We start from the raw sequence: 25,859 nt of genomic DNA, 5'->3' as shown, positions 1-25,859 counted from the left end.
TTTGCATCATGCTTTGCAGTTTGCAGACAAGCGTAATGGGTGAGTTCCAGTAAACTGGCAGGATCATATTTCTTAGATTGAGTCATTGCCAAGAAACTTGTTTGTGAACAGGAAGCAGCCCATGAAAGTGTCTGTACGGAGTAACATGTCAGACTGAGGAGACTGGATCACTTTCTCGTTGAAAGACAAAACGATAGAAGGTTGGCTCTCCAAAGCAGGGAATAGCAAGTTTGTGGTCTAGGGTTTTAACTTGTTGAATAATAACTCTTCTCTGGGTTTGTGTTTGAGATTTTTTATACTGGTAAAAATTGCTAGTTGTTAAAGATTATGGAAGTAATCCTTAGTGAGATTTCTCTAGAAGGAAACCTGGATTACTGATAACTACTACTACCTATGAGGAGTCAAGTGCTGATATCTATAACTGGTTGTTAGGCCAGTTATTTTTTAAAATGGAGCTGTAGTTACACAGAAATGAACCCAGTGACATTTACATTTGGCCTACATGGCTGGAAGGCCATTCCATCGCTGACATTGTGATTCTGTGTGTGTGTGTGTGTGTCTGTGTGTCTGTGTGTGTGTGTACATGTGATTTCTTTGTTTTTAATCACCTACTTTACAGTTATTGTAGAAACATATTCAAAAGTTAGCAAATAAGTCCAGTAGAACCAGAAGTACTCGAATGTGGGCAAACTATAAAGAATAACCTGTTATCTGCCTTCACTGAGAAAATAATTGCCATTGTGTTGTGTATCTTCTTGTAATGAAGCACTGGAAGAGAAGCAAAGAGAAGTAAGTGGGTAAATAAATATTTATGAAATATAATAGCCATCAGCAAGATGTATTTTAAAAACACACCTGCTTGGTGTCATTTTACTTTAGTAAGGATTTTGACTGCAAAGTAGAGCCTTGTGAATCAAGATCACTTTTGTTGTTTTATCAGTTCTTCACGATTTCAGGTTTTTGTAGCCTCTTGTAAGCTCTTCATTTGGTTTATATGTTAACATGGTAGGATGTGATTCATGTTCCATCCGGTTTTGCTCAAAAATGTTTGAGCAGCTTTTATGGAAAAAATATTAAACCAGATTTAGCTTTTAGGTAAATAATATAACCATCTAGGCATAATATAAAGACTGAAATGTGTAAAAGGTAAACATTACCAGGTATAACTTAGACTCTTAGTGCTAGTAATTAATATTTAGATGACGAAGAGATTTCAGGGGAATAAACTTTAAGACTTTTATTTTCTTAATGGAAATACACGATTTTAAGAAGGAATAACTTGAGATATTGTCTTAACCCTTATACTGTAAAACTGGAAGTGAGGATCAATTTTCATTTTCTGTTTACAAAGTTAGCGATTTGCAATTTATTTTTTCTAACAGTTTATTGGTAAAATTTATTTTTAGGAGGAAACCTCCTACCACCTTCCTGTCATTAGGGCAAAAATAGAGAGTGGGAGAAGGAAGGGGGAGGAAAGAAGGTTTTGGGGGTGCAAGCCTTGTTTGCACATTTGAGTGTATAATAGAAACCACTTTATTTTTCATTTCCAATATTTTCCCAAAGCCTTGGTTTACTGAGTTGTTTTAATTTAGGAGGAGATCTTGATATCTTTTCTGGCATTTTTGCTTTTGCTTTCTCTTTTCTGATTTGGGGGGATAATCTGAGCATGATAAATGCTGGTTTGTTCAAGGCACTACAATCGGCTTGCAAAAGACCTATTTAATATGGGATTCTGTGTCCAGGCCTTTTTTCTTTGTTTATCCTGGAACAAAGATGTTTGTTTTAAAGTGGTATGAGTTAATCATCCAACTTCAGATTTCCCATAAAACATGTAACATTACCCAGATGGCAAATGACGACATATACATTTTCAATATGAATATTTCCGTTGGGCCAGATGGTGATTTAATGCGAATTGTCGAACATTTATGTTTCTTATTAAATTGTCTTTTGTCTAAGCCAAGCTAGCAACATAATTTGAAACACATTCAGGAATCACTAAAGGACAACAACAAAAAATTCAGACACTAAGTAGCTGGCAGCATTTGCCCCATGTGGCATGTGAAGGCTCACAGCCTGCGCCTGCCTTGCCCTGGGAAGTTTTCATGTCTTATGAAAATACCTGTTGGAATGCTGTACAAACCATCCCGCTGTCCTCTCCCTCCCTGACCCTTATCTACCATTTTGCACGGCAGCTTTCCTCACAGAGGTTTGGAGGAGGGGTTCAGGAAGCTGTAACTTCCTCAGAGCCTCGGATTTCTGTGCAGAAGAGCAGTTTTAGTTTTCCTCGGGCATTTCCCTTCCCCACTGTGCAGTGTCATGTTGTTTGTTGTGGGCTCCACCCGGACAACTTCCTCTGAGATGGTGTTGGAGTTTTGCAGGGTTGGGTCATTTGTGGAAGAAGTCACAGGTCGGGTCATGTGCTCCTTAGAGGAAACACTCACTGCCTGTTACGTTAGTTAGCACAGGACAAGCATGTGTGGCTCCTCAGCTCTGAGTCTTGGCTGGACAGACTTCTACGGTTCTCATTTGCAACAGAAAGCTTTTGAGTATTTCGTACGGCATCAAATCCCCACAGGTTTTTTTCTTTTTGAAACTTAGGTGAAAATCTGAGTAACAAGATTAAGGCCATGACAAGAAACCGATTTTTGCTGCATTCTAAATTTGATCAGAATGAGTTTTAAGGAATTCAAAGTAGTTAAAACTCGGGGGTTTTCTGTTGTTGTTTTTTAAGGCATAAGTTTTCTTTTAGAGACCGCTCAGAGCAAGAATAAACATTACATAAACATAAACAAAAATAGAGAAGAAAACCTCTGGAAACATTTTGAAATGTGGGCGGGGCCCATTATGATCTCGTTGAAGGCTGCCCAGCCTGCATTAAAAACGATTAGATGTTGTCACTTGCAGTGTCTTTTGGTGGCATTCTTGGTAAGCTACAGCTGTAGGAGCCCTCTGACCCGCAGCGTCCAGCATTGTTTCAGATCAGATAATGAGAACAGGTGCTCAAGAGCTGATCCAAATGATACCATGTTTTATATTTCCTGTTTGTTGATAAGGATCCATTCAAGTGTCCTTTTCCGATCCTGTTATGGGAAATTTTTTAAAAATTAAATTGCTTTGAGCTGTGCATGAAAGGGCAGTCCCATCAGGACCTGAGTGGCAGCTGAATGGGTGTGTGTACATAAAAGTGTATGTTATGTATTTTTATTTACTACATATGTTGCACATGCCTCGTAGTCAATTTCAGACCTTCCCTGGGGAGGAACCAAACAGCTTCATTGCTTTATTTCGCGTTCCCACTACAGGTAGGTCCACGACTTCATTATCCAGTGGCCTGGTTTGGTCTCGCTTACAGCTAGTAGGAGGGCCCACCACTGTCAGCATGCACAACACTATTTGCATATTCTTTACATTTATAGACAGAGTAGTTTCACAGGTCTCATTTAATTCACCAACATATATGTGATAAGGGTAGGACTGAATAGTTTTACTAAATTCATAGCTAAACCGTCTCAACCCACTCAAGTCATCTCATCTGGGGGGGAGGAAAAGGAGAAAAAATAAAGAACAGAGTTAATATCAACTCTTCGTATGATTGCCACTGCTAATTTTAGAGTAAATTACATTTGAAATTTTCCTCCAACTATTTTGGGGGTACTTTGAAATAGTCAGATTTGTGAGCAGCTGTTTCCAACATAAATTGCTTCAGTGCCCTTTCAGTTCTTTTATGAAAAAGTCAAAACTGGATACTGGTTTTTATCCAGGGATCTCTTAACAAGGAGAAACCCCAAGCCGAGGCAGTCTGGGGGTGTGAGGGCTCTCCCAGAGTGGTCCCCACGTGCAGGCACAAGCATTTGGGTTTCTCTTTCATTGATCGTCTGGGTAGCCCAGTAACAGGAAATGATAGGGAAAAGATAAACCAATGTAGGAAAGACCAAAAAAGGGTTGCAATTTCACAACTACTAAACTGACAATTACTTGAGTTTTCCCTCCTTTGTAAACTAGATATTCGCTGAGCAAGTTTAGAAACATTTCTATGGTGCCAGCCCGGTGGCTCGGGTGGCTGGAGCACCGTGCTCCTAACACTGGTTCGATTCCCCCATGGTCCAGTGAGCTACGCCCTCTACAGATAAGATTGTGAACAACAGCTCTCCCTGGAGCTGGGCTGCCATGAGCAGCTGGAGGTCGGTGTGAGCTGCTGTGTGCTGCTGTGGGCGGCCATGAGTGGCCAGTGGCCAGTGTGAGCGGCCGGCAGCGGCAAGAGCTGCCGTGAGCTGCTGTGACTGGCCAACCGATGACCAGTGACCGACTGCCTCAGCCAGGGGAGCACAAGGCTCATAATACCAGCATGGGCCACAGAGCTGTGTCCTACACAACTACACTGAGAAACAACGGTTTGAACCAGAGTGAGGAGAGGGGAAAGGGGGGGGGGATTTCTATGTATTCAAAACATGTTTTCCACACCAGTTTTTGAGACCAGTAGGAATAGGTACTAATTTATAGATACTCGAGTTCAATTGAGATTGCGAGATCATGCATTCCTTTAATTTTCAGTGCTAGTATCTAGTACGTGTGCCTGTACTGAACACCTCCTTAATACCTTGTTTGGATAGCTCCAGTTGGGAAAAAAGACTAGATAGGATACTCTGCTTTATCTAGATTCACCAGGATGTGGCCCAACCTAAATGTAATTTTAAAGGAGGTTTCTCTATACCTTGGGCCTTTCTCTTTTTCTTTCTCTTTCACATGACCTTTCGGTAAACATGCACCTTAAAATGGAAACAAATAATTTTTAAAATGGAAATTATTCTCATGTTTTACTTTAGTGGGTACCTACCTGAAAAGACAGTCATGAATGCTTCTATGGTTGCTATTGTCTTGGTTGTTGTTTTGTTGCTTGTGGCCAGGAAAAAATGATTCAGGTGACATGAGCTTACTCCAACCTTTCTGTAGACTGGGCATTTCTTCACACCAAGATGTCAAAACAAAGTATACATGAGACAATGGATTTTACATCCTGCCCAATTTAGGAACTACTGGCCAATGATCAGATTTTATATTTTCAGTGTAGGCGAGGGGTTATAAAAAAGAATGAGTCCATGATTGAGACTGCCCAGTGAGTTTCCCTGTTCAGCCACTTTCTAGTTGTCTCCCTCTTTCTAAACGTCATTATACTTATCTGTAAAGTAGGAGTATCTTTATATGGTTGTTTTGAGGATGTTTGTATATGTGAAGTAACAATGCCTGGCATATAGAAAGCCTTTACTAGATGTTGGTCTAAACCCGGATACCCTGTACAATTCTAAAGAGCTACAAGTGTTGCTTTATGCCTATTCTGTGTCCTTTATAGTATATATTATACTGTTCAAGGCTAGAATGATGATGAACCCCATGAGCAAACACAGCATTTAAGATTCCAACACCAACTTTCGATCAAGGCTAGATAGACAGAGGTGGCTATATGTCAGCTAGCTTGCCGCCTCTCGGCTGGGTAGCCTGCTCCTCCCTTGTTGGATAAAAATAGTCTGACTGCTCACTGAAGCAACCACCATTCTATTTTTGTCCTTGGGAAGCTGAAATTAGGAGAGCTCTAGACATCCTGGGCCAGCGTGGCGCTGCCAGCGATCAGAACTGAAATACAAAGTTTGACGCTGTCACCCTACATCTGCTGGCTTTCAGGCCCAACTCCTTTTCTCCTAACTCTTGATTTCTCCAATCTCAATCTCACTTTATTATTTTCACTATAGATGATTTGTTAAATGGAAACCAACTGATATTTCCTACCTGTTTATACTTTTCCAAAAAGTTGTAAGTCAGAAAAAAAAATTGGGACACATTTTTGTGTTTGTGAAAATCTAGATGGACATAACTAAGCCTTGTTATATATGATCGTAAATCAAAAAACTATTCCCTCATTGTAAGATTCACCCTATACCTTAACACGGAATAAGGAGCCATGTTTTCTTTTTAATTTAATTTTAATTTAATTTAATTTTAATTTGCTATTTTTAAATTATTCATGATTTATCAGGAATGAATCTAGTAGGCACTACCCCTTTCCCAGCTGTTTTGGTAGCAACAAGCAGTCCGTCACTTCACACACATCACAAGATAACCATTAGCTATGCCTTTTCTTTATCAGTTTGCTCCTATCTCAGGAGATAAAACTCAAGTCAAGGTGAAATTGTTTTAAGAAGTGAGCCACAGAGTAGCAGGAAATGATGGGGAAAAGAGAAAACAGTGTAGGAGAGACCAAAACAATAGTGCTATTTCACAGCTGCTAAACTGACAATTTAACTTGGGGTTTACCCCTCCTATGTAAACTGGGTATTTGCTGAGCAAGTTTAGAAAAATTTCTACGTATTCAATCATGTTTTCCAAATCCCATTTCTTTTTTTTCCTTTTTTTTTATAATTATGAGTAAAGCATTTATTTACTTGAAGTACCAATTTTCCTGTCAGTTTGGTTCATGGCAAAGAAGCCGGCAAGATAACTCTTCGGATTCCAAATCCCATTTCTGATAAGCCAGTAGCTTGGCTCTAATTTCTGTATTCCATTAAACATGCATGGAATTTCTTTAATTCAAGAACTTTAATGTGCAGTATTTGTTAACTTTGCTCGTTAGTGACCTCTGCCATCACCCAATTGATTATATAATACAGTAAAAGGGGATTAGAGTGGATGGCTGTGTTTGTAGATTTTTTTTTTTTAATGAATAGATTCACTGAGTGGAATTAACTGAGTGCCCTTCCGGAACCTTGGATGTGTGTTCCCATTCAGATTTTGTTTGTAATCTCCCCACACCCATCATCAGTGGCATAAGGTGAATTATGTGGTATCTGCCATTTTAAACCCATCTTAACCATGGTCTATCTCCTTCCCTTTTTGTTTTGAACAACACAGGACATGGATTTGATTGACATACTTTGGAGACAAGATATAGATCTTGGGGTGAGTCGAGAAGTATTTGACTTCAGTCAACGGCGGAAAGAGCATGAGCTGGAAAAACAGAAAAAACTTGAAAAGGAAAGGCAAGAACAACTTGAAAAGGAGCAAGAGAAAGCCTTTTTCGCTCAGTTACAATTAGACGAAGAGACGGGGGAATTCCTCCCAATTCAGCCAGCCCCACACATCGCGTCCAAAACCAGTGGATCTGCCAGCTACTCCCAGGTAGAGTACTCGGTTCTTGGAAAGTTGTATGGCAGAGTTTAAGGAAAGAACGTTGACCCAGGAGTTAAAACATCTGGATGAGTTCCAGCTTTGCCTTTTACTGTGTCTTCATGAACTTATCAACTTCCCAATCTCAGCCTCCTAACGAGTTCAATACCTCACAGAGTTATTACAAGGATTAGAAGGACACAAATTACATAAAAGAGCTTTGTCAGCTATAGAAACATCACGTAAGGATCAAGCAGCAGTGCTGGTGGCAGTAGTGGAGGTAGTGGGAGGGATAATTTATGGCACTAACTGGGAGGCACTGTGGATCAATCTACAGCATTTCACATATACTGATTGGTTTATCAGTGCAACTCTATGAATTAGGTGCCATTATCCCCATTTTATCTACAGATGAGCAACTGAAGCTCAAAGATGTTAATTTGCCAAGAGCACTCAAGAAATTGGGGGAGCCAGTTTGAACCCAGACAGTTTGTGCTCTTTAGTACGGCACTAAACTAACTTCCAAACTAAGATTAACCAGATTGTAAACATTTAAAAACATCAATCATGAACCATTAGCTTGGGAATGAAACATTAAATAATTATTTTCTTCCTTTATGTCTTTCCCTTTTATCCAGGTTGCCCACATTCCCAAACCAGATGCTTTGTACTTTGATGACTGCATGCAGCTTCTGGCAGATACATTCCCATTTGTAGATGACAATGAGGTATAACATTTGCTTCACAGCAAAACTCCACAGCTACATCTAATACATCCTACATGGGTCCCTTTAATGTGTCTCCATTTTTAAGAGAGAATGAAAAGCATCTTAGGAAATTTTATCAGTGAAACTTTATCCTATACATAAGTTTACAGACCCTCACACAATACAAAACCCAAAACATTTATTACTGAAGAGCCAGAAGCATGGATCAGCATAACCTTGGAAACAACTCATTTGTTAAAGGTATTAAAAAATGAATTTCAAAGAGTAAAGAGCAAGACTTGTCCGATTAACAATTTTAATAAACTTACTGTGTTTGAAGCACTCTAGGAGGTATTATATAAAGATACAAATTACATCCTGAAGTTTTTTTCTTCGGCATGCAGCTTCTGGCAGATACATTCCCATTTGTAGATGACAATGAGGTATAACATTTGGTTCGCACCAAACTCCACAGCTACATCTAATACATCCTACATGGGTCCCTTTAATGTGTCTGCTTTCAAAGGCATAGGATAAAACAAACAGGTAGATAAAAAGAAATTGAGTCAGTTGGCTAGGAAAACACAGATGTTTCATTATATAGAAATAGGGGTCATAAGTAGTTACAAGGACAGGAATACAGAAATGCAGCCAGTTCCAGCTCCCGGGGTTGTACAAGGCGGTGCTTTGAAGCGCGCTCATCCGACAGACTCACGCAGATAAATGCCTTTTCCATTGCAGGTTTCTCCGGCTCCATTTCCATCCCTTGTTCCTGATATTCCCAGCCACATGGAGAGCCCAGTCTTCACTGCTCCTAATCAGACTCAGTCACCTGAACCTCTTGTCCTTCAGCTAACCAGTACTGACTTAGATAATATGCAGCAGGACATTGAGCAAGTTTGGGAAGAGCTACTATCCATTCCAGAATTACAGGTAACGAAGATCTAATATGATAAAGACCAATGATGCCTTTAAATTAGTCAAACTGGTTATTTATCTGCCACCTACTTACAGGATTAGAGTATGCTTTTAAATTAGTCATGAGAGCTGTCCATGCTCATTTAAGTGCAATTTTGTTAGTTAAACGGGCTAGATGTCTTGAGGATAGATCAAGTTAATAAACCTGAAGTCTGATCTAGGAACTGAAAATAGCACAGATGCTTAGGCATAAGAATCTGCTGGAAATGGGAATTATCTCAGAATTATAGGAGAACAGCTTGGAGAGAATAGGGGTGGGAAGAGAGTTTTTGTCATCAGATGTAGATTATCATCTATTAAAAACATTTAACCTTGATTCACATAGTATAAACTTTTCCATGCAGTGTCTTAATATTCAAAATGACAAGCTGGTTGAGAATAGCACGGTTCCAAGTCCAGAAACCAAACTGACGGAAATTGACAACAGTTATCATTTCTACTCATCGATCCCCTCACTGGAAAAAGAAGTAGGTAACTGCAGTCCACATTTTCTCAGTGCTTTTGAGGATTCCTTCAGCAGCATCCTCTCCACAGAAGACCCAAGCCAGTTGACAGTGAACTCATTAAATTCAAGTGCCACAATAAACACAGATTTTGGTGATGAATTTTATTCTGCTTTCATAGCAGAGCCCAGTATCAGCAACAGCATGCCCCCCTCTGCTACTTTCAACCAGTCACTTTCTGAACTTCTAAATGGGCCCATTGATGTATCTGATCTCTCACTTTGTAAAGCCTTCAATCCAAACCACCCTGAAAGCACAGCAGAATTCAATGACTCTGACTCTGGCATTTCACTGAACACAAGTCCCAGTGTGGCATCTCCAGAACACTCAGTGGAATCTTCTACCTATGGAGACACACCGCTTGGCTTCAGTGATTCTGAAATGGAAGAAATAGATAGTGCCCCTGGAAGCGTCAAACAGAATGGCCCTAAAACACAGCCAGTACAGTCTTCTGGGGATACAACCCAACCCCTGTCACCATCTCGGGGGCACTGTGCTCCAGTGCATGATGCCCAGTGTGAAAACACACCAAAGAAAGAATTGCCTGTAAGTCCTGGTCATCGCAAAACCCTCTTTACAAAAGACAAACATTCAAGCCGCTTGGAGGCTCATCTCACAAGAGATGAGCTAAGGGCAAAAGCTCTCCATATCCCATTCCCTGTAGAAAAAATCATTAACCTTCCTGTTGATGACTTCAATGAAATGATGTCCAAGGAACAATTCAACGAGGCTCAACTTGCATTAATTCGAGATATACGTAGGAGGGGTAAGAATAAAGTGGCTGCTCAGAATTGCAGAAAACGAAAACTGGAAAATATAGTGGAACTGGAACAAGATTTGGATCATTTAAAAGATGAAAAAGAAAAATTGCTCAAAGAAAAAGGAGAGAATGACAAAAGCCTCCATTTACTGAAAAAACAACTCAGCACGTTGTATCTCGAAGTCTTCAGCATGCTACGGGATGAAGATGGAAAACCCTACTCTCCTAGTGAATACTCCCTGCAGCAAACGAGAGATGGCAATGTATTCCTTGTTCCCAAGAGTAAGAAGCCAGATGTTAAGAAAAACTAGATTTGGGAAGATCTGACCTTTCTGAGCTAGTGGGTTTTTTTTTTTTTTTGTACTGTTATACTAAAAGCTCCTACTGTGATGTGAAATGCAGAAATATATACTTTGTAATTCTATGCAAAAGTATAGTCAAAACTAGTGTAGAGAATATAAAACTTTGAAAAGCATTAAAGTAACTTAACAGTATGCTGAAATCAGTTTCACTGTAACTGCAAAGTTAATTTCTTAGAACACCATTTGGGCTAATTTCTGTATACGTGTAAATACTACAAAAACTTATTTATACTGTTCTTATCTCATTTGTTACATTCATAGATTTATATGTTTTGACATCTGGCTAAAAGCAAATTGTTCCAAAACTAACCACTATGTACTTTTTTATAAATATGTATGAACAAAAAAAATGGCGTTTTTTTATATTGTTTAGCTCTGGCAAGAAAAAAAAAACCACCACCCAATTTAGTTGAAAAGCTGGTACTAATAAAGGAATATTATGATTGTTACTTTTCTTGAGTTTATTCACAGTATTTTCCATGATATTAATATTACATTTAACACATTTAGATGTTTTGCATTTTCAGAATGTTTTCACTAAAAATACGCATTTTATACTAACCTTTTGGTGCCAAACCAAGGATGATGTATCTTGATATGAAAACATTTATTCATTTATTCAATCAGTAGATGTATGCCTAAGCATTGTTCAAAGGACAAAATGGAAACCCGTCCTAGAACTAGTGGGGAAAGATAGCAAACTCACTATGCCAGAAAAAGGACTGGGAAGACCAGTAAAATGAAAGCGTTACAATTTAAAATAGGGTTCTAAGTAGGAGAAGCCTTACTGAGTGGCAGTATTGGAAGGTGTGAGAAACCCATTATCATTTCAGACAGAACACAGGAAATACAAAGTCTCTGAGGCCCATCTGAGGAAAAAGGATTATCTGGCTGAAAAAGTAGGGGGAGGAAAAAGGTGGGTGGGTAGAGTAGGCCATGGCACAAAGCCTTGTTAAACCTTCCTAAGGACTTTTTGGCGTTTACCTAGCCAAGCGTGGAGCTACTGCAGGTGCTAACGTCATTTCTAAGTTTCTTCTGCCTTGTGTGTTGAGAAGAGTAAAAGTGGGAGCAGGGAAACCAGTGGGGAGTCTGCCGTATCACGCGGGATTTGGTGTGTTGGTGTGCAGGGCTGTCCAAACTGCGGCCCGCAAGCCATTGTTAATTGGCCCGCAGCAAATTCCAAAAATATATTTCGTTTACTTAAATTAACCAGGTGAGGCAATACGTACTTCACCTTGAGTAAGTGGCCCTGCTGTTTGTGTATTTTACCGCATATGGCCCTTGGTAAAAAACGTTGAAAAAAGTTTGTACACTGCTGAGAGTGATAGCAGTAGTGTGAAGGCATTGGATTCTGCATGTTTCAGAGAATGAAAAGGATTGTGACAGAATGAGGTGGGGGGAAGGTGGAGTCAAGGACCTGGTAACATCTTTAAGAACCATGTTGCCCGAAGACTGAGAAGACTGAGAAGACTGGTTAGAGAGCTAGGTGGGAAAATCAGTTCACTTTGGAACAGAGATTAAATAAACAAGTTCAATTAGGAAGTACAAAATCAAGGTCCTTCAAAATTCTGAAAATCTGCATGCTGCCCAATAAACCATTCACAACATTCACTATTTCTCCACCTAATGTCTTGTTCACGTTTTGTTTTAAAGTGGGGAAATGGAGACTCACCTGAGGGTTAAGCATGTTTAGAATAAGCACTGCATGCAAATTACTGAGTCCTATTTAGGAGCAACTAGTGCAGAGGTCCCCAGGCCCTAGAGCCAGCCGGTCTGGACTTGCTGCTGCCATTTTCCTAGAACGACCTCCAGTAACTCAATACAATCAGGCTTGTTTCTTCATCTGTAAAGCAATAGTTCACTCAAATACCATACCTACACACTCTGTTAAATGTGCCTTTTTTCCTTCTCTTTAACCTTGTATTAAGATGCCTTTTGGTTGTAAGTGAAACTAAAGTCAAACTAGCTTAGTAAGAGACGTTGACTGATGACTGGAAAACTCCAGGTTGAAAAATGACTTAAAGGACTAATGTACCCAGGCCTTCAGATGTGAAGTTTCTGCTGCTGGCTTTCTTCCTGTGGTCAAGAATTCCCGCTTGCAGTGGTGATGAGATCCCTGGAGGAGACAGGACTTTCATCTTAAGACAAAAATCTCAAATCTTGACTCAAATGCCCCACCCTAAACAAAATCACGGGTGGGGCCTGGGGGTGGTGGCTGTTTTCCCAGCAGCCCCACCTGAAGCACCTACATTAGCTGGCACCACGCAGAGCACTGCTGGGCAGACCACACTTCCACTAGCCTGACAGAAGCCTTGCTCACGTGCACTTTTAAAAATCAAATTTCAAAATATTTTGCCAAGTTCTTTCAAGGTAACGTCATAGAACCTTACAGTACCTAAAATTACTCTGAACTACTCGATTGCACGTTATTAGAACTTAAATAAGGTATACTTTGTTTTATTGCGCTAGTTGTTACTGTTTCACAGATGTTTTACAAATTGAACCACCACCACCACTTATACTGTGATGCTGTGTAACCAACAGTACCTGAGGTTCACCTGTACAAGAAATCCTAACTTACCCATGATCTAAAAAAAATAAAGCAAGGTTTTCACCTCGACCTGGACTTGAAATATTAAAGTTTTATGTCCTGAGATTAAATTTGGTTACCTAATTGTTAAACCTTACTTAAATCAGTTTCTAGTTTTAAAATATATACTTACACCTTTTACATTAAGGTGTATCAAGCATTTTGTTAAGAATTTTAATAGCATGATACTGCATGTTATATGTTTTCTTGCAGATTTCCACTAAAGTCCATTTTTGAGGGATAGGACAGCTGCTGTAATGTATCTTACACTACTGCCCATTCCCACACTTTTAACCTTCAGAACATACCAGGGGTGCTAAAAAAATGTATACAAGTGGACACTTTGGTCAACGTTGCTCAAGCAGTAGTTCGCCTTAATCAGAGGTGTCCGGACGCTGATGGTAACCACTTTGAGAACCTCTTGTAATTGCAGAAGACGTTTGTATTCATCTTTTGTTCTAGGTATATATCAGTTTTAATAGTTTTCCTTTCTTAAAATATGCACATTTTGGCACCCTCTGTATATAAGGCAAAATCATCAGGCCAATTTCAGCTTTCAGTTGATGTTTTTTAATACTTTTTATTACTTTTTGCGAACTGGAAAAATTTAAAGACCATAAAAACTTTAATCCTTTGTGGAGAAAAAAAATTGACTGGCATAATTTTATTGGCACCCACTAACTTCAGATATGCTCCAGGGCATGTAACAGTACTCGTGACTACCACCAAAAATATAATTAGGGACCATGAACCAGACACTAGGTTAAGATTTCAATTCCATTACATTTAACCTTCAGATTCAATGCGGGCACGTATTATTGTATCTCCATTTTACAAAAAAGGAGTTAGGTAAAAATGAGTTTTTAATCTGGATAGAGTTTAGGTCAAATAATTTTGATTGGAACAATGTTACTTTATTTTCACTAACATTCAGTGAAATTTAACATTCCTTCAATGTTACAGGCAGCAAACCACAACGGTAGTCATTAAAATGTGACTCATTAAAATCACTACATCAGATTACTGTTGCCAAGTATCTCAAATGCATCACTTCCAAGTTAGGAGTCAGAGCCACCACTAACCATCAAATGTTTAAGTATTACTGAATTAAAATTTAGTAACTATTTCCAATGAAATGTTTAATTCTACATATTTAATGCATGTGAAACAAAACATTAAGGGGTCAGTTGCATCACCAAACTGCAAAAGCCATTTTTTATGCATGGCATAAATAAACTTTAATAGTCCCAATCAACTCGCCCAAGCTCACAAAACATACTTTAAGTTCTGTACTTAAACTTCTTACTGCAAAACCTAACTGCATTTTCTTCCAGGACCTATTAAATAAGGGTTAAGACAACTGAGATTAATCGGATAGAAAACTGAACCAGAGTTTTGGTAAGTACATAAAGGATGCTTACTAAACTGTTGACAATGCATGGGCTAATACAATGTATTTAATGAATTACCTTGTAAATTTCAGGTAGAACTAGTTAGTGTACAATTCTTGTCCTTGTGATTATAAGCCCTTCAACTAATTGTAATGGTTACATAGACGTAGTAAAATTGAACCATTTCCTTTTATTTTAAAACTCAACACCCTTACGTATCTATCCATTAGTAAATTTTGTAGTTGAATGAGTAAATCCATTTCCTAGTTAGCTTTCAGTACTGTGCCCATTGAAGGGCACAGTACTGAAAACCACCACTTGAGTGCAGCTCTCCATACACCTTTGCCATTATCTTTGAAAATGTTGATAGGCAAAAATGGTGTTTCACCTATTACCTTATTCTCCTAACCCTTGGTACTTGCTATTCAATTTAAGTTAAACCAAGCTAACATATTAACAGGATCCCATTTTTGCAAAAGAAAACCCACTCTTCAAAAATTTAACTGGTCTGTTGCCTCAATGTTAGTTTCATTTAACAAATGTATTTTTATTCTGAGAAAGTGTACTTATTTTGGTGGAAATGAAATCCACTTGTCCTGAATTATTTTGGTATTAAAGTGTTAAAGTAGAATTATAAGGTTCTTACACAGCTGCAGAATATAAAACCACTATATATAGATACACACACACACACACACACACAGAAATGAAGTGTTGAATACAAGCAAAATGTGTTGCAATCCTGTTAACACCTAAAAATTCCATGGCTTCACCTGTTTCCCTTATATTAACAGCTATTAATGCCAAGAATCCATGCTTGTTACAAAAATTTTTCAAATCACATTTCTCAAAACCCCACCTCACAAATTTGTAGAACTTTAATATAACTATTAGGTTGGTGCACAAGTAATTATGGTTTTCCCAATTATTTTTAACCTTTTAAACTGCAATTGCTTTTGTACCAACCTAGTATCACCTTTACTTGGTTTAAATTGCAGCACTTTAGTTTGACTAGATTTCATGAAGGCTTTTTTCCCAACCCACAGCACAAAATGCTCAACCAATCAATACAATGCCTTTCTTAAGAAACCCAATATTTCCATGTGTAAGGAACCACCTTTTATCCTCTCGAACTGTTTTCACTTAATCCATCCTTACCTTTTCTCCCCAAAATATTGATTCCTTACTCATCATCCAAGACTGAATTCCTTAAATGGCCATAGCTTCGTGTGTAAGATTTTTTTTTTCCACACCTATTTCCAACATCGTGTTTTCCATTGAATAGAATCCATTCTTTAAATTAACTGACATGTGAAGGCTCATTCCAAGTTTCCCATTTTATTACTCACTGGTAAAGTAATATTCACCTAATAACATTTACGTCACATGAACATTGTGAAGCGACAAAACAACACACACATTTCTAAAAATATTTTAATGAAAAAATTATCTTTCTGTAAACATTTCATTATACTACAAATGAAACATTTGAATCCATTACAGGCCACCTCTTACACCTTAAAAATCAGGAAACATTTAAATTTTAAACTTACATAGGCTAACAATCCTTACATTACCCCCTGCACATTAGCATGCTTATTCCTTACTTTGTGACATTACTGGAACTCCAAGAGATACTGTGTCATTAACTGGAAATGTTTCGAATTGTGGCTTCTACGCTGGAACTCTTAAAACCAAGCTTATTTCAGTTGTTCAGTTCTGTAACAAATTATCTTCTTTAGGACACTGAGTGTAAACCAAGGTTTTTTGTGTTTTTTGAACAGTGTGGTGAGTTGCTTTGACAAAAAAATCAGTGCAGAAGTTTGTCTTGACCACTTCCCTCAGGAACTTGTTTACTGGCGCTGTGACTTAAAAGCATCTTATTTTCAGAAATGACAGTGAAACTACATTTAAATAAAATCACTTTATTTCATAAAGAAATGGACTGTAAAGAACAATGCCTTTAAAACAAGTGTTTCCTAGCTTTATGAAATTCGCTTCACTAAAACCACGCAGTAAAGAAAATTTACCAATAAAAGGCTAATTACGTTGTTCAACACCTCATGCTATGGTGATGTGTAGAAATTCAGTCCTGATTTAGATAAACAGAGAGCCAACCAGTCATTTTCTGACAAACTCTGGCAAACTGACTACTGCTGTTTATATAAAGATGTCGTAATTTAGAACCTATTTTTTAGCATCTATTTCAAGTGTTTTAAAAACTTAATTTACATCAAATCTCAATTTTTAACAAACCCTTGTGGGGCAGCAGTAATAGCCCTTATGGTATCAGCAACTTATTTGAATAGTAATAGTTTATTCTTTGGGAAAAGTCTTTTAAAAGGGAACGTAACTGCAATTAGGCCCCCACTGCTTCTTGTTAACAGGTTAAACCACCAAAAAGAACCCCTAAAAGAAAATTTATCCAATTTAGTCCAAATAAATCCAACTTTATATGCAAGGGAACTTTATATGAGGCCAGTTGAATGAAAACCATTTTTACATCTGTATCAAACCCCAAGGTTTTTCCTAGAACGAGGATTGGCAGCTTAATCCTGTTATAACTAAATCATTCTTGTTACAAAAACTGCAAAATTTGAGGTCACTCCTTTTCTCATCAAAAAATGACTACCCTAAAGACACCAACAATGAACTGTGTACAAGGAGCCACATCTCAATACTGAACACTTGCGGTTATTGCAGGGAAATGTAAAAACCTGTTTAAAACGTGTTGGATATGATTCCAAGGTAAAGTTTTGACTGAATAATTCTCCTTATATTAGCTAATAGTTTAAAATGTGTAATATAAATTTGTAGGGAAACAAATGGTGTCATCAGATTTTACTGTGTGCTACAAACCTTACCCAGCCAGAAACCTTCGTATTTAAGATGGTAGAAAAGACATTCCTCATTTAGGCAAGTGGGTTCTCATTCAACCTGCAAATCAAAAAGATTACTCTTACCTTGCTTTACAAAAAAAACCTCTTTAATTAGTGAAAAAATTCAAATTCAATCCTTACCTAATGCTTATTGCCCTTCCTCGCAGGTCTAAATGCTAGACCTAGTGACTGTGGCAACTAGCTCTCATTGATGTTCCAAAAGACGAAGAGCTCCTTCCTGCTAGACTTTCTTCGATATTTCAGTTGCAATAAGCAGATTTAACTAGCTTTTGGAAAGTTGCTCACTATCACCATAGTATCTTATGCCTTCACTTCTCTGTAGTTGAAGCTCTTGCTGCTGCCTTGTCATTCTTTATTTATGCTGACTTGTCCATACTCAAAAGGCTGCTGAAGTCCTGTCTTAGTGAGTCTCGTTTGATCCACTGTGCTTAAAAAGCACATCTTAGGTCCTTTAAAGCTGGTTAATCGCTCTCCTCATGGCTGACTTTTCCACACTCTTCACAAGAACTAAGCTAATACAACTTATAAACAGGTCACACACACAGATTTCACCTGCTTATAGGTTGCAAACATCAACTTACTGAAAATATTTTCACTATTAAACTAGTTCCAGAACATAGAAAGTTTGTTAACAGTACAATTAACTTCATATGCCATTAAAGGATACTGTCAAGGTTGTGTCAAACAAGTCCACAAACATAGAAACAAGAAATGTTAATCTCCCCCACTCCTTCAATCTTTATTATGTGAATAAAAGAACTTGAGACAATTTAGCTCAATTTTAATAAAATGTTTCCCAAGCATTATTTTGACCAGGTACCCAGGTTTAAGTTCTAAACATTGACAGTGTCCATTTATATAACCACACTTGAAGTTGTTGAAGACTTAACCAGTTTCTAGTATTTGCCTATTTTCTACACTGCTTATACATATGTCCATTAACAAATGGCATGTTGTCTGTTACATTTATTGGTTTGTGAGTGTTTTCTGGAAAACTGCAGTATCTGTGAAGACCGATTTCCATGCTGGCATTGCATGCATCCAAATATTAATGCAGAGGCACAGAATTAGAGCAACAAGAGAGCATATGCAAACACTAGCACGCCCCATTCCCCTTTTTATTGCTTGTTTTGCTTAGTACCTCTTAAAACAAAAATAATCTTGAATTCAATGTTCAACTGCCAAGAAATAGTAACAGCAGGGCACATACTTAGGGCTCGAATGAAATTGTAAGCAATAGGCTGGCGCAACAGTAGACATTGATTTATATATATATATGACCTCGTTACCTAAAAATCTCAACCAGGGTCTTCCAAACAAATTAGCTCATACCAACATGATTTAGGTTCAAGCATACACGTGGAGTAACAGTGTGTTCTCTGGGATTTTGAGTAAGAACTGACCATCCAAATTTGAATCCATGTCTTTGGGAAGTGAGAAGCTTGTCCTAAGGAAGTGTGGTACATTTCTACCGCATTAAGTCATTTGGGACGATTACACCTAGGCTGCCCTTGGTTCATCCAGTAAAATGTAGAGGGTACAAACAGTAAAGCATGCCAGCCAGTTAAGGGTTCAACAATGCATGATTTTTATTCTCTTGCTTTGAGAGCTTGTATCAAAAAAATATATTATTAAACCAAGGAAAATAACTGAAGATTTGTGGGTCTCTTGTGCTTTAAAAAGGAAAAAAAGGTAGCCACTAATGTGCTCAGATACAGCAGGCTTAGTGGTCCTATTACTTCGAAGTTTTTTAAAGAATGTTTTTAATGTAGGAGGAAAGGGAAAACATCCACTACCCCTTTCCAGAATCTAAAGAGGGCAGTAGACATTTTCTTACACCCAAATAAAACTATGGCAGCAGTTCACATGTGACCAAGGTGAATGTAGGATGGAGATATTCTAAACACAGCTAGGACTCGCAGCAAATCTAACACACTAAAATTGTCATTACATTTTAAAAGAAAATGCACAAAACCAAAACGGAATTTTGAGATTTTTCATTTGAAGGTAAATCTTAATGCTACTGAAGTCACAAATATGCTAATTTAAATACCCAATTCTATTTATCTAAAACACACATTGCAAACATACAAATGTCTATTCTCTCCACATGTCAGAGCCCATTTATTTCATGGTTTGGAAATGGGGAGAATAGATTCCCCTTAACTGCAAGTCAGCAGGTGTTTCTTTACAGTTAACTTTAGCAAAATTCATACAAAATAGTAATTAACAATGATCTTCTTTACTTGTTAACTCACAAGGAAACACCTTCAAAACTGCATTTTGTTAAAGTTTCTGTACTAAAATGTAGAAAAACTGAACTACACAAATATTGAAAAGTTAAAAATTCCTTAATTTTTTATTCCTGGTACCACTACCACAATTTACAGGGCAATATACCTGATGTAATGAAAAGAAAAAGAAAAAGACAAAGCTACAACAGATAAAAGACCTCAGGAATGTACATCTAATTGACACTACATTGCATTAATCAATAGCTGCACTTTTTGCAAACTGTGGCTATGACAGTCCTGAACAAGAAGGGTTTCCTGTTTAAGCTGCAGTAACTTTTCTGACTATGGATCATCGTTCCTTCTGTGGCAGATTTTTACAGTTCCTCTAATGCATTTGGGACGACTGTCTCAAAGTAACCTGCAGCTTTCCTGACAACTCCTCGCTCTCTCTCCTGCTAAGAACTGTAGCCTGTTGAATAATACAGGATAAAAAAATTATTACACTCAGTGAACAGTTCCACATATGCTTTATCATCATGATTAAAATTTAAAGATACCTACCCTTTTCTGCTGAGTTTTTAGAACCTTCTGCTACCATATCCACCACTTCCACCACCAGATCCATAACCACCTGGAAATATACACATAACAAGTTTTTAAAGAAATATACGTGAGTGTTTAAATTAAGAAGGCTATGAAAAATTTTGAAAAAATTTATTTACCACCATAGGGACTGCCCGAGCTTCTTCCACCAAAACTGCCCCCCTTCATGGGTCCATAATTTGATTGTTGTTGTCCACTATAATTTCCAAAATCATTGTAGTTCCCACCACCACCATAGTTACCTGTAATTACAAAGGTTTTATTTGTGGTGGACTCACACAATAATTATTTCCCTCTTCTAATATATGTACTTATTTTTTGACAACCACAGACAGCAGCATACTCTACAATACTCATATGCAACCATTTGAAGAGGTTTTTAGAGCTACCAAACTCTACCACAAACAAGAAGTTCATTAGCAGACATCAAGCATGGGTAGGAAAAGTAAAGACAAAAGGTGGAGGATAGTCCCAAGAGTACGTATCTACACAGTTGCCGTGTTTTGTGTTTGATGCCGCACTCTAGCACATGTTCTCTCCTTCATACCATTAACACTGTCAAACTGTTAGTTTGATTCACTCTAATTCTGATGCAGTACAACTTTGAAATCAGTAACAAGGTTATTCTAAATGGACTGTTAAAACCTGAACCGTAATTTTAATAAAAGCAATATATGCACGTTAAAAAAAGTAAAAGCTGTTCTTGATACATTAATACAGTCTAACGAAACTCAGTACATTCATAACAAAGCTCTCTAAAACACAGTATCACGGAACAAAATGTATCTGAGACACATTCAGACTCAAAGTAACTTAGACGCCAGATGACACCCTTTTCATTTTAACATGTGTGCACATTCAAGTTATAGTTCCCATTATGTCCAGCTTAGAAGTGCTTAGAGTTAAAATCCTGGCAATACATTAATGCCCATTTCGACTGCAAAACAGAGTTGAATACATTTTACCAATTTACTAATTAACCAGCAAAGTAAGAAAAATCAGTTTAATTACCCATCGAGTATTTTCTACAACATGAAATCTGACCAAATACTGTTTTAACACTTTCAAACATCTGTAACAGAATTATAAATAAGGAACATTAAAAACAAGTGAAAACCTACCGCCAAAATTCCCTTCATTGTAACCGTCATATCCTCCTCCACCGCCGCCGCCGCCATATCCACCGCCTCCTTGGTTTCCATAGCCTGGCCCTCCTCCTCCACCATAGCCTCCTCTACTGCTATAGCCAGGACCACCGCCATAGTTGCCACCTAAAAAGTTAGGTCACACAGAAAAACAAACATACAGAGGGTGAAGTTGTTGAGCTCTAGTTTATATTAATTTAAACCAATGGAAAATAAGCCAGTAAGTTGACTTAACACTAAAGCCTGGTTAAAAGAACCCTAAGAAACTGAGCTGGTAAGAAATTTAACATGAATACTTACGTATCTTTTGACATTAAAAACTTTTTTCTTTAAAGTTCACTAAGAAAAGTAGTGGAGTCTCCTCTGAGACATGATGCCTGCTCAACTAACTAGTACAATAAATCTTATATGCCAGAAATGACTGGCTAATGTTAAAATCTTAAGAGGAAAAAAAGGCTAATCTTCTATAGTAGTAACTCAGAACATACTTTAACTGTCAAACCATGAAAAGCTTTGACTGAAATTAGAAAAATAAAAATACTTAATTTTCAATAAAGCATAGGAAACAAAGTCAAAACATCAAACAGCAATATTTTTTAAAAACTTACCATCACCTCCAAATCCATTATATCCACCATCACCTCCTCCGTAACTACCTCTGCTGCCACCGCCACCACCATAGCCTCCTGGGGAAGAGGTATGAATTACAAGTACACATTCAACTTACCGATAAATTTTATGTAGATATGTACTTAGAAATAAGAGAACCATCCTACCTCTTCCACCAAAGTTTCCACCGCGACCAAAGTTACCCCCACCACCTCCAAAGTTTCCTCCGCGACCCATAAAGTTGCCAGATCCACCTCCACGACCTTTAACACAGGCAAGGAAGATATTTAAGAACCTTACAAACACCACTCACATTTAGTGTGTAAGTACATACGGTACTACTCACCTCTTTGTGATCCAGCAGACTGCATTTCTTGTTTAGAAAGAGCCTTTTTCACTTCACAATTATGCCCATTAATAGTGTGGTATTTCTGAACTAAAAATTTTTTTAAATCAAACAAACATGTTATTTGATGTTTGAAAAAGCACATATGATATCCTTTAGCACTACATAATTAATTAATGTATCATCAATAAAGTAGTGACTTGAGTGGGGATATGGGATTATTAACACATTTCTTGATCTGGATACTTGTCACAAGTGTAATCACTTTATGTAAACTGAACTACATACACTTTATATGCTATTATGCACAATACAAAATTATAAGCAATTGAGCAAGTTTAGTGTAGAACACCAGAAAGCCATTTCTACTTCCTCATTCAAGTTATGAAAAATTGCTACTTACCAACAATTTTATCAACTGTATCATGATCATCAAAAGTTACAAAAGCAAATCCTCTTTTTTTCCCACTCTGCCTGTCTTCCATAACTTCTATGGTTTCAATCTTGCCATACTTTTCAAAGTAGTCTCTCAAATTATATTCTTCTGTATCTTCTTTAATACCACCAACAAAAATTTTCTTCACTGTTAGATGGGCACCAGGCTTTACAGAATCCTACAAGTAAAAAAATATATATATATACATATATATATATATCAAAAGAACAACTTTTTACAACAGTTTCATGTTATACAACGTGGTACTAACAAATACCTCTCTAGAAACAGCTCTCTTTGGTTCCACTACACGCCCATCAACCTTGTGTGGTCGAGCACACATCGCTGCATCCACCTCTTCAACACAAGAGTAAGTAACAAAACCAAAGCCCCTGGAACGTTTTGTTTGGGGATCTCTCATCACCTACAAAATAAAAATTTTAAACATAAAAGCACGTCCACAAGTCCTCTGCCCCAAAGAAACTTTTTTTTGTTCCTTTTAGTAACTTACCACACAATCCGTGAGTGTGCCCCATTTCTCAAAATGTTCTCTTAAACTATCATCTGTAGTTTCAAAGCTCAGACCACCAATAAACAGTTTTCTCAACTGCTCTGGTTCCTTTGGATCATGGCCCTGAGGAAACAAACCAGTAAATTTTAATTATTTTTAGTATGAATTGATAAGAAAGATGTAAGGCCTTTGATCTGCTACAAATAAATTCAGTATCAACTTCTGTACCCTTTAACACTTTGTGCAGTTAAAGACTGGAATAGAATCACACAAATCACATCAACTTAGTAAAGGAACCAAAATACCAAGAAAACCTATAACCAGACTTTCAAAAATGCCAACATCACTACAACTAAATTGAAGTCCAAGGGAATCCCAGAATCAAAAGTCCTGTAATTTTAAGCTACAAAAGTACCTGGGATAGATTGTTTTTCAGATGTTGCTACTGAGAAATCATTTTCTAAGAAACCAAAGTGTTGCAGTGTTTCAACCATCTATTTCTTTTCATGTCTTCCCTCCTCAGTCTAAACCCCAACAAGCATTTAATATTAAACCACAAAGCTGTAAGATACAACTTAAAAGTCTTGCATGGCAAATTTAGAGAAATTCTCCAGTTTCAGGCAAATCAAGATGTTAAGATAGCTAAACTAACACCTCCCCCCCAAAATATGAAAAAATCCAACACACATCTTAATAGCTTCCTGTAGCCAATTTGTTCTAGGTCACGTGCTGCAAAAATTACCTATTGGCACTGTATCTATCACATGGCAAAATCTTCAAATACAACATCTTATGGGATCACAAAAAGGGCAAGTTGGACTAATAGCTTGAAAAGAATAGAACACAACAAAACAAATGGAGATTTTCTTTTTAAAAAGTTAAGATGTGGACTGAATTGTTTTACAATTTAACCAGTTCTTTAACAAATTACATGAATCGCCGTTTAACCCATGCAATGTACCGTTCGTCCAGTCCTTAAATAGGCTCGTTTACATTCTAATGTCTTCCTGTGTCTTCTAAAAGAGATGTTAAAGCATTTAATGTGAAGACTGTCGCATGTTACAAAAAAAAAAGTTAAATGATTAACGCATTAATTCACTTACTCTCATCTTTTCACATCTTGGTTAAATACATTTAATAAACACACAAAATTGCCTAAAAAAACACTATAAGCCACATAAACATCTCAAATACATGAAAAATTCAACCGTAGTTTCAGTCCTCTAAAACAAAAATCAAGGAAGGTATTACCAGCGCCGACCCATCAGAAAAATGGGGAAAATGGAGATAAAAAATTCTCAAGTTCCCGTTTTACATCCACACCTAAATTCTTAGTGAGAATCGCGAGGAGATAGGTATATTTCTAAGTTTTTTTAGCAACGATAGCAGATCGGGAAGTATTTATAAAGGAACAAACTTTTTAAAAAATTTATTTTCAACTGGATACCGCAAAGAAAAGGCAGAGAATTAAATTCTAGACGCCTGAAAGATGGAAGGCCTACAACGCGACCACCGAACTTCGGAGAAAGCACGGGCGCCCCAAGCTTGGAGGCCATTTGCGGCATTTTCTGCCGGGCCGCCTTCCTCCCTCTTCCTTCCAATCCGCGCTCTTTCCTGGTGGCGGAGTGAGGCGGCGGCCATTGCGGGCCAATGCGCCATTTCGTAACGCGGCGGCGGATCAATGTCAATGTGGCCTCCGCCCGCCTGCTCGCCCGGATGTGCCTGCTCGTCCCCTCCCCTCCCCCACCGCCTCCTCTCAACCGCTCCCGCGCAGGCCCGCCATGCCGCCCTCGGCCTCACATCCAAGGCCGCACGGCCGGCGAGCCGACTGCCCTCGCGAGGTCTCCCGAGCCAAGCTGTACCTCCAAGGAGCCACCTGTGCAGCCGAAGGAGAAAGCGATCCGGGCGAGGGACCCAGAGCAGGCCGCCCAGGGTCGGCTCCCCTCCCCCTCCCACCGCCCGTCTCAACGCAGAGCGCGGGATGGCCAACCCGTCCACCCGGCCTCCCCGCTCCCACCGAGCCAGGCCCCCCCATGCGGGCCACTACCCATCAACCCCCCGCTCTCCCCCTAATACCTCCTCCCCCCGGCGGCGGCGGCGACGGCCGGAGTCGGGCTGGGGGCGACCGGGCGGCGGTTTTACCTCCATTTTGAGACCGGACTCGCCTCTTCCAACTCGAGTTCAATATGGGACCGAGAGGAAGAGGCGGGGCCAGTCGTCACGTGACGCGCTTTCCGCGCGCCGCCGGTCTGATGGAGGAGGGGCGAGTTAGGAAAGGGGCGTGGCCGGTTGGGCGCGAAGTGGGACTGGAGGAGCGGGTTGGCGGGCGGAGGGCGGGGGCGTGGCAGAGCGCGGGAGCGCGCGCGACTCGCCAACTTGCAGAGCGGCGCCACCCTTGCCGTCGTTCGCGCCAGGGCTGCTGCGGGAACGTCAGCTCGGGCTTAGCCAATGGGAAGCGCCCACGTCGGGAGAACGCCTCGTGACCGCGCGTCACCGGAGAAAAAGGTCTTTCCCTTTCTTCTCGGGCTGGCTTTCCCCTCCCCCACAGAGGCCTCGCGGTCTCCATTTCCGAATTCGTTCCGTGCGGTGCCTGAGTAAAACCACACGTTTCTCTCCCGTCCTTTAA

The 25,859-nt window shown here is 38.9% G+C and overlaps 2 protein-coding genes across 30 annotated transcripts in view; one reads left to right on the top strand and one right to left on the bottom strand.

Moving 5' to 3' along the window:
* The window catches only part of NFE2L2 (NFE2 like bZIP transcription factor 2), a 127,160-nt gene extending 116,243 nt beyond the window's left edge, over nt 1–10,917 (top strand). For 11 of the 22 annotated variants that reach the window (XM_081050989.1, XM_081050983.1, XM_081050993.1 and 8 more), the window contains 4 exons: nt 6,904–7,170; nt 7,797–7,886; nt 8,607–8,798; nt 9,188–10,917. In XM_081050989.1, the coding sequence (XP_080907115.1) occupies nt 6,907–7,170; nt 7,797–7,886; nt 8,607–8,798; nt 9,188–10,417 (1,776 nt within the window). In that variant the 5' untranslated portion in view covers nt 6,904–6,906 and the 3' untranslated portion in view covers nt 10,418–10,917. Of the gene's footprint in view, nt 1–129; nt 201–621; nt 4,407–6,903; nt 7,171–7,796; nt 7,887–8,245; nt 8,309–8,606; nt 8,799–9,187 lie in introns of those variants that run through there. The other 11 variants (XM_081050978.1, XM_081050981.1, XM_081050977.1 and 8 more) reach the window with 4 other exon arrangements.
* A 5,437-nt stretch (nt 10,918–16,354) lies between these two features.
* Nucleotides 16,355–25,480, bottom strand: HNRNPA3 (heterogeneous nuclear ribonucleoprotein A3). 8 transcript variants are annotated; one of them, XR_013993493.1, is made up of 12 exons: nt 25,310–25,480; nt 23,234–23,356; nt 23,000–23,146; nt 22,690–22,900; nt 22,287–22,376; nt 22,108–22,203; nt 21,940–22,017; nt 21,308–21,457; nt 20,306–20,428; nt 20,145–20,214; nt 17,470–20,052; nt 16,355–17,386 (listed from the first exon to the last, which is right to left on the bottom strand). XR_013993493.1 is itself a non-coding variant. In XM_081050995.1 (11 exons), the coding sequence occupies exons 1-10, from the start codon at nt 25,379–25,381 to the stop codon at nt 20,162–20,164; spliced, it is 1,143 nt and encodes a 380-aa protein (XP_080907121.1). In that variant the 5' UTR covers nt 25,382–25,480; the 3' UTR covers nt 16,355–20,052; nt 20,145–20,161. The 8 variants fall into 8 exon arrangements, 6 of the variants coding, with proteins under 6 accessions (XP_080907121.1, XP_080907122.1, XP_080907123.1 ...); XR_013993494.1 differs by lacking the exon at nt 16,355–17,386 and having other exon boundaries at nt 18,914–19,141; nt 19,189–20,052; XM_081050995.1 differs by having other exon boundaries at nt 16,355–20,052.
* Nucleotides 25,481–25,859: the final 379 nt, after the last annotated feature.

Source organism: Rhinolophus hipposideros, assembly GCF_964194185.1.
Source record: "Rhinolophus hipposideros genome assembly, chromosome: 6".
Taxonomy (NCBI): domain Eukaryota; kingdom Metazoa; phylum Chordata; class Mammalia; order Chiroptera; family Rhinolophidae; genus Rhinolophus; species Rhinolophus hipposideros.
This window is presented reverse-complemented; position numbering and strand designations above follow the sequence as displayed.